Source organism: Myotis brandtii, unplaced genomic scaffold, assembly GCF_000412655.1.
Source record: "Myotis brandtii unplaced genomic scaffold, ASM41265v1 scaffold359, whole genome shotgun sequence".
Lineage (NCBI taxonomy): Eukaryota > Metazoa > Chordata > Mammalia > Chiroptera > Vespertilionidae > Myotis > Myotis brandtii.
Window position 1 is genome coordinate 1,600,804 of NW_005363802.1, and position 9,268 is coordinate 1,610,071.

The 9,268-nt window shown below is 42.9% G+C and overlaps 1 protein-coding gene across 2 annotated transcripts in view; it reads right to left on the bottom strand.

Annotated features, from left to right (window-relative positions):
- Positions 1-218: 218 nt before the first annotated feature.
- TCEANC (transcription elongation factor A (SII) N-terminal and central domain containing) overlaps positions 219-9,268 on the bottom strand; it is a 10,013-nt gene continuing 963 nt past the window's right edge. For both annotated transcript variants that reach the window (XM_014544324.1, XM_014544325.1), the window contains one exon: positions 219-1,573. In XM_014544324.1, coding sequence (XP_014399810.1) covers positions 510-1,565 — 1,056 coding nt within the window. In that variant the 5' untranslated portion in view covers positions 1,566-1,573 and the 3' untranslated portion in view covers positions 219-509. The remainder of the gene's footprint in view (positions 1,574-9,268) is intronic.

A 9,268-nucleotide genomic window follows, 5' to 3' on the forward strand; every position in this document is an offset into this window, starting at 1 on the left:
AATAAAAGGGTGATATAAATATAAGGTTTCACTCCAGTTATCTGTTGTTCAGAACATTTATTTATTTTACTTTTAAAAATAATTTTATTAATTTTTAGAGAGGGGAAGGGAGAGGGAGAGGGAAAGAGAAACATCGATGTGAGAGGGAAACATCAATTGGCTGCTTCCTGCATGCATGCCCCCTACCAGGGACAGAGCCCGCAACCCGGGCAAGTGCCCTGACAGAGAATACAAGAGGATGCCCAGCCAACTGAATAAAGCTGTTATTTAAAAAATGTCATATAGAGTCTCAACCAAATTTTACTTAAACATCACAAGTGAAAAGGCTGAAAATAGATACACAACATTTTAGACTGGGATTTCCTGAACGGCAAGATTTAGGTGATTTTTGTTTGTTCTCTTACTCTTTTCTGATTCTCATAATCGTAAAGTTATTAGTCTAATATAACTTCCTGACAAAATCTATATACATTTAAGATATGTGCCGGTCCCAGAGCATTTATTTACAATTACAAGCACACCCAATTGCTATGGTACCACTGTTGCCCACATTCATTACAGATTACATACGTCATCATTTGTTCGTCTGGGTTTGAATTCCGCACCCAACCTGGAAGGAAAAGTATTCCTCTGTCAATTACAGTGACCTTGCAATTGAACTTTTCACAGTGTTTGCATTTTATTTTCTCTGTCTGGGTGCCCTCCATCACTTGGGGAAGGCAATGCTCCTGAATGCCAGATTCCGTGTAGGAAGCTCTCAACTCTTTCAGCTCCTTGCTTGCCATGTCCATGACCGTCATTTCGGCAAATTCTCTTGGCGACATGGTCCCAGAGAGCAAGTTTCGTTGTAAGTGAGAATTTCGGGGGTTCTTCAGATTGGCAACTTTGCTTCTGATACAAGTTTTATATTTTTTGAGGTTCTTTGAATACAGGGTAAAAACGTGCTCTTCAATTTCTCTTGCAAAGCTTTGCCACAACTCGGCTTTGGGCTGCTCGGTGGAAGAACTAGTTAAAGCTTCATAAAGAAGCTCTGTGCATTTCATTCTCACGGGCACTGCAGGAGGTAGCAACTCACTTGATCTCTGGTCAGTGGATTTGGGGTCGCCGCCCTTGACATCCTCTTCCTTACGTTCCATTCCATTCGGGCTATTTTCAGGCACAAGCATTTCAGCGGCTTTTGCTATAGCATCTTGGGAAGATAGAGAATCAGAACTGGAGCCTCTCAATGTCTCATCTGGACGTGAGTCATAAGAAAGTCCTGAATTTTTGTCCTTGTCACCCACAGGGAAGAATTTGGGGCTGTCTCCTGGTTTGAAATGAGGATCATTATAAAGAGCTTTCCATTTCGACAGGAGGCACTTGACCTTCTTCTTCAAAGCCACGGTGGGGCAGTTTTTGAGGACACGGTACATAGCCCTGACCACATGTGTCTGCTGGAGATGCTCCTTGGTCACGTGCAGAGTTTCCAGCTCCGTCAGGTGGTTGCCAAGATCCTCAAAGTTCCCTTCAGACAGCAGTTGCTCAATAAGGGAAGCTCTGGCCGCTAGCTGGGTCCTGGCAGACATTTTCACAGCTGCAAAGAGAAAAAGAGTTTTCCATTTTCTTAGGCTTGTGTTTGCCAATCATAGCTTCCTGATAGTAGCGTGGCACTTTCTGCCAGTGACCTACATGGTGTTTGCTAAAGGAGTTGGGTAATAAAAATGGGTGTGCCGTGTTAGAAAACGGGATCTGCAGTGGGGCATGGTTTCGTTTAAAAAGTTTGATTCTCTGTAGTTTTTTTTTGTTTTTTTTTTAAAGCGGCACTGTAAACAGCTTCTGCATGAATGGCTGCTTAAAGAGCTGCTATAACTTTTGCCACCTCTAATTTTACAAATCAGTGAGCTTCCCGAATCAAGATTTGTCACTTCCTGTGCATGGAATCTGGTGGTCATGTTAGGGATGAAATCATGCCAGTGTCAACATCAACAGGGTACGACTGAGCAAGTCTGGAAACTTCTTCCCATATTCAGCTATATAAGGGAACTACTTGCTCATTTTATAATCTTTTTTTTTTTTAGAGAAATTTAAAAAAATATTTTTATTGAAGGGAGAGGGAGAGAGAGAGAGAGAGAGAGAAATATCAACGATGAGAAAGAATCATTGATCGGCTGCCTCCTGCACGCCCCACACTGTGGGTCAAGCCCACAACCCGGGCTTGTGCCCTGACCAGGAATCAAACCATGACCTCCTGGTTCATAGGTTGACGCTAACCACTGAACCATGGCAGCCAGGCTAATTTTATAATCTTTTTTTAAATATATTTTATTGATTTTTTTACAGAGAGGAAGGGAGAGAGATAGAGAGTCAGAAACATCAATGAGAGAGAAACATCGATCAGCTGCCTCCTGCACACCCCCCATTGGGGATGTGCCCGCAACCAAGGTACAAACCCTTGATTGGAATCGAACCTGGGACCCTTCAGTCCGCAGGCTGACGCTCTATCCATTGAGCCAAACCAGTCAGGGCTAATTTTATAATCTTTACATGGTACTTTTCTGAATATAAAAGAATGAGAAACAGGGCAACAGGGGATGCTGTTTAGATGTCCCAAGGAATCTAAAGAGGTCGTGAGCTAGCACAGGTTGGGAGGCAGCCGGAGCCAGGTCTGATGGGCCCCACTGTGCTGACATCTGAGTCTTCTGAAGAACAGGGGAAAGGTTTACACTAAGGCTACCAGTGGTTCTCAACCTTCCTAATGCCGCGACCCTTTAATACAGTTCCTCATGTGGTGGTGACCCCCAACCATAAAATTATTTTTGTTGCTACTTCATAACTGTAATGTTGCTACTGTTATGAATCATAATGTAAATATCTGATATGCAGGATGTATTTTCAGGGGTCTCGACCCACAGGTTGAGAACCGCTGGAAGCGATCCAGAGGGTTTATGACACTGGACTAACTGGTCCCTAGGCTGGAGTTTGGCTCTGTTAACATTTTTTCTTTTCTTTTTTTTTACTTTTAGGTGTAAAAAGTTGCTTGATGATTATATCTGAGTGAATTTCATCCCGGGCAGGCCAATGTTTACTCTAGCTCACCAGTCTATGTTTCTCTCCACATAATGTACACCATCTTGCCTACATGACAACCGTGGATCTAGATCTGCCCATCCGGCTAAATGTGAACATAAGCGTCTTGATGGCAGGGACTCTGTCTTTTAAAAAATTCATGGACTCCTCCCTGACCGGTTTGGCTCAGTGGATAGAGTGTCGGCCCCCGGACTAAAGGGCCCCAGGTTCAATTCCGGTCAAGGGCATGTACCTTGGTTGCAGGCTCGATTCCCAGTAGGGGGCATGCAAGGAGGCAGCTGATCGGTGTTTCTCTCTCATCGATGTTTCTGACTCTCTATCCCTCTCCCTTCCTCTCTGTAAAAAAATCAATAAAAAAAAATTCATGGACTCCTATTTTACAGCACTTGGTATTAAACAACATCACTGAACATACACAGGCTAATAACACTGAAGCGATTCCAGAGAGAATGAATGTAGACTTCCTAGAAACCATCTGACAAGTGCTGTAATATGTAATGTCCTTTTAGACAGCAAATCTACTTCTATAAATTACTGTAAGGAAATGAGAGGTGTGGAGGCTGGATAGCTAAGAATTTTCTTCAAACTGAGAAGAAACGAGAAGGTCCCAAATGGTTAAACATGAATGTTCATAGCAGCAATATTCATAACAAAGAGTAGGAACAACCCAAATGTCCATCAACTGATGGGTGAATACACAAAATGTGGTACATCCATATAACGGAATGATATTTGGCAATAAAAAGAAATGAGATTCTGCCTGGCCAGCATGGCTCAGTGGTTGAGCATCCACCTATGAACCAGGAGGTCACAGTTCGACTACTGGTCAGGGCACATGCCCAGGTTGTGGGCTCGATCCCCAGTGTGGGGCATGCAGGAGGCAGCCAATCAATGATTCTCTCTCACCATGGCTGTTTCTCTCTCTCTTTCCCTCTCCCTTCCTCTCTGAAATCAATAAAAAATATTTTAAAAAGAAAAGAAATGAGATTCTGATACACACTACAACATGGATGACCCTTGAAAACACTGTGCTAAGTGAAAGGCACAGAGGATCACATATTGTATGATTCCATTTATACGAAATGTCCAGAATAGGCAAATTCATAGACACACAAAGGAAACTGGTGGTTGGCTAGGGCTGGGGGGTGGAGGCACCAGTGGGTGGAATGAGAAGGGGAGTGGCTGTTAATGGGTGCAGTTTTTCTTGGGGTAGGTGGAAAATCTTCTCTAAAGGTGATTGTGGTGACAAGTTGTGCAACTGTCAATATACTAAAACCACACATATCATTAAAATTAACCATCTTAACCCTTTTCAAGTGATCAGTTCAGTAATGTTGAGTACGTTCAGTGTTGTGCAACCAACCTCCAGTACTAAAGTATACATGTTAAATAGGGGAATTGTATGGTATATAAATTATATCTGAATAAAGCTGTTATTTAAAAACAACATATAGAGTCTGAACCAAATTTTACTTAAAAATCACATGTGAAAAGGCTGATAATATATACACAAGATTTTAGACTGGGATTTTCTGAATGGCAAGATTTAGGTGATTTTGTTTGTTCTCTTACTCTTTGCGGATTTCCATGATGACTATGTATTATTTTCAAAATCACAAAAGTTATTAGTCTAATATAACTTCATGATAAATTCTATATACATTTAAGATATGTGCCTAGCCCTGTTGGTGTGGCTCAGTGGTTGAGTGTTGACCTATGAACCAGGAGGTTATGGTTAGATTCCTGGTCAGGGCACATGCCTGGGTTACAGGCTCTATTTCCCAGTAGGGGGTGTGCAGGAGGCAGCCAATCAATGATTCTCTCTCATCATTGATGTTTCTATCTCTCTCTCTCCCTCTCCCTTCCTCTCTGAAATCAATAAAACTATATATTTTAAAAATATATATGTGCCTACTGAAAAATGGCAATGTGAGTGGGTCAACCAACCTTCCTTCTGGAATCAGAATACTGCAAAGGTACTCCATCACCATGGCTTTGCATTCAGATTAGCATTTATAGTTTCCTCAGGAGTCTACCCTGACTCTAAAACAGTTGGCTCTCCTCTCAGACTTTATCACCAAATATAAGAATTAAGTACCCTTTAAAAAATTAAGTACTTTTGGCCACAACTATGAGATTCCTTCTGGTGTTTCCCTGTTCCTCAAGATTCCAAGTCTTGCATTTTTACCACCAGAAAGTAGACAACCTTGGCAGTCTTTTTTTTTTTTTTCCCCCAGTCATTTAATATTCACTCAATGGGCCATCAATTCGGGATCTTAAGTGGCTATTTTTCTAATTATCCATTCAGTACTTCACGGCCATGGTTTTTCCTTTTTTAAGATTCCACTTCCCCCAAAGGCAAAGGCTCAGTAAACAAAGAACAAAGATAGCACAGAAAAATAAAAAATACCCTTGATTGCTGGATATTTATCTCAAAATTGTCCGCCTGACATCTTGGGATCTGGAGGAAGTCAAGCAGCCATGTCATGATGATGAGGTCTCAAGCCCTCCCCCACTTGCTGGAAAGTTTCCTAACCAAGAAGAAATATTCATCCTGCCTGCCTTCTATATTCACTCTATATGCATGAATACTAACAAAATCAGGATTGAAGTTAGCTGGAGGTTAACAAGGTGGTTAATAAGAGACAGCTCTACAGTGCCCACATGGTGATTAGGCAATATTTAACTCAGGTCAGAATTTCTCAACGAAGGGTCAGAGTCTCAAGGAGACTCTGAAGGGGAATTTAACTATAGCTTCAGGGCGTCAGTGCCATGAGAGCAGCAGTCTGGCATCCCAGCAAAACTTGTCTCTTACTCACATCAATCTACAGAAGTGAATGCATTCATGTGTAAGCACTTTGCTCTTCATTCCATATGTCCCTCTATTTAGCTCTCCTCCATATTTATTCACTTTCCATCTTTAATTGTGGTAAACTATAGACCACAAAATTTACCATCTTAACCCTTTTCGAGTCTACAGTTCAGAAGTGTTAAGTACATTCAGTGTTGTGCAACCAACCTCCAGAACCTTTTTTTTTCATCTTGCAAAACAAACTTTGTGCCCTTAAACACTAACTCCCCATTCCTTTCTCTCCCCCTTCCCTGCAGCCATGGGAAGCCATCATTTTATTTACAATATCTATGAATTTCAGTACTTTATATACCTCATATAAAGTGAATCATACAGTATTAGTCTTTTTATGGCTGGCTTATTTCACTTAGCGTAATAGCATCAAGGTTGATCCATGTTGCAGCATGTGCCAGGATTTCCTTCCTTTTTAAGGCTGAAAAATATTCCACTGAGTACAGAGGCCACATGTTGCTTATCCATTCATCCACTGATGGACACTTGGGTTGCCTCCACCTTTTGGCTCTTGTGAATAGAGATGCTATGAACATGGGAGTACAAATACCTCTTCGAGGCCCTGCTTTCAATTCTTTGGGTATATACCCAGAAGTGGGATTGCTAGATCATATGGTAGTTCTATTTTTAATTTTTCAAGGATCTGCCATACTGTTTTCCATTCTCCATCTTTTTAAAATATATATTTTTTTATTGATTTCAGAGAGGAAGGGAGAGGGAAAGAGAGTCAGAAACATCAATGATGAGAATCACTGATCCGCTGTCTCCTGCGGGCCCCCTACTGGGGTTTGAGCCTGGAGCCTGGGCATGTGTCCTCCCTTGACCGGAATTGACCCTGGGACCCTTCAGTCCGAAGGCTGATGCTCTATCCACTGAGCAAAACTGGCTAAGGCTCTCCATCTTTTTAACAGCATTTAAATCCTGTCAAACTTTCTATTTCCCCCATGGGACAATCAGGTGAATATAAAGCACTTATTGAGAGACCAAGATGGCGGCATAGGTAAACACCGCAGACTGCTGCCGCAAACAACCACTTCAAAAATACAACTAAAAGACGGAACGGACATCACCCAGAACCGCAGGAAGGCTGGCTGAGGAGAGACTCTTCAACTAGAAGGAAAAATAACAGCACACCGAGGCTCAGAGGAGGCGCAGTGTGGAAAATACTCAGGTGCGGAGGTGCGCGCGCAAAGCGGGCTGGTGGCTGAGAGCGCGGTTGTCGTTTTCGGTCAGGGGGGAGTCTCAGACTCTGAGCTCCAGATACGGGCGAATCGCTGGGGACTCGGACCCAAACGGGAGAAGCGGGAGTGTCTGGCATCAGTTGGAAGGCAGCTTTCCCTCCGAGGTTTGCAGCGGTTCCGGGGGTTCTGAGAAGCAGAGCCTCTGGGAACGGGACTGAGAGGGGCCATAACCGCTCCCTCCGCCCGCCCGCCCTGTTGAGCCCGCCCCGCCCAAGCCCTGCGCAGAGCCATTTGCCAGATCGCCTCAGGCAAAGGCTAGATTAGCACCTCCCCAGAGGACAGAAGTTTTCCGCGGCAGACACAGCTGATTCACACAGCCAGTCGGCCTGGTGGTCAAATCCCTCTAGTATTAACTACAACAATCAAGGCTCAACTAGAACAAGACTGCGCACAAAGACCACTAGGGGGTGCACCAAGAAAGCATAAAAAATGCGGAGACAAAAAAACATGACAGAAATGGACGATATAGAGCTAAAAAACGCAATTTTGAGGGCTTGCAATAAACTTCTGGAGAGCCTCACGAAAACTAATGAGACCCTCAATGCTATGATAAAGAACCAACTAGAAATTAAGCATACACGGACTGAAATAAAGAATATTATACAGACACCCAATAGCAGACCAGAGGAGCGCAAGAATCAAGTCAAAGATTTGAAATGCGAAGAAGCAAAAAACACCCAACCGGAAAAGCAAAATGAAAAAAGAATCCGAAAATACGAAGATAGTGTAAGGAGCCTCTGGGACAGCTTCAAGCGTACCAACATCAGAATAATAGGGGTGCCAGAAGATGAGAGACAGCAAGATATTGAAAACCTATTTGAAGAAATAATGGCAGAAAACTTCCCCCACCTGGTGAAAGAAATGGACTTACAGGTCCAAGAAGCGCAGAGAACCCCAAACAAAAGGAATCCAAAGAGGACCACACCAAGACACATCATAATTAAAATGCCAAGAGCAAAAGACAAAGAGAGAATCTTAAAAGCAGCAAGAGAAAGAGACTCAATTACCTACAAGGGAATACCCATACGACTGTCAGCTGATTTCTCAACAGAAACTTTGCAGGCCAGAAGGGAATGGCAAGAAATATTCAAAGTGCTGAATACCAAGAACCTACAACCAAGAATACTTTATCCAGCAAAGCTATCATTCAGAATTGAAGGTCAGATAAAGAGCTTCACAGATAAGGAAAAGCTAAAGGAGTTCATCACCACTAAACCAGTATTATACGAAATGCTGAAAGGTATCCTTTAAGAGGAGGAAGAAGAAAAAGGTAAAGATACAAATTGTGAACAACAAACATGCATCTATCAACAAGTGAATCTAAGAATCAAGTGAATAAATAATCTGATGTACAGAATGAACTGGTGATTATAATGAATCAGGGACATAGAAAGGGAATGGACTGACTATTCTTGGCGGGGAAAGGGGAATGGGAGATGCGGGAAGAAACTGGACAAAAATCGTGCACCTATGGATGAGGACAGTGGGTGGGGAGTGAGGGCGGAGGGTGGGGCGGGAACTGGGAGGAGGGGAGTTATGGGGGAAAAAAAAAAGAGGAACAAATGTAATCTGAACAATAAAGATTTAAAAAAAAAAAAAGCACTTATTACCCTAGGGGGAGGGTCTAGTGTGGAAGCAACTGGGATACAAAATTTTGCGAACTGTCATAAAAAGACAAAGTGAGCTGTGTGTCCAGTTTCGAGTTCTACATAGTTCATTTAATAAAAAATTTCGCATGTGTCTAGTACATGATAGATGCCGAGCCTCAATAGTCTCTGCTTTGAAGGAGCTGCCAGCTCAGTGGAAGGAATACAGACAGAAAAACGCAGCCAATTACGACCCACAAAGATAGACACGATCCACCAGGAGACTCACATAGGAGGACACTGAATCTGGGCTGGCCGTCATCTGACCAGCTCCAATTGCATCCTCACTGCCTTCCCGGCACTTCGTTAGAGAGGTCATCCTCTAGTACAGCGGTTCTCAACCTGTGGGTCATGACCCCTTTGGGGGTCGAACGACCCTTTCACAGGGGTCGCCTAAGACCATCGGAAAACACATTGAATATATAATTACATATTTGTGATTAATCACTATG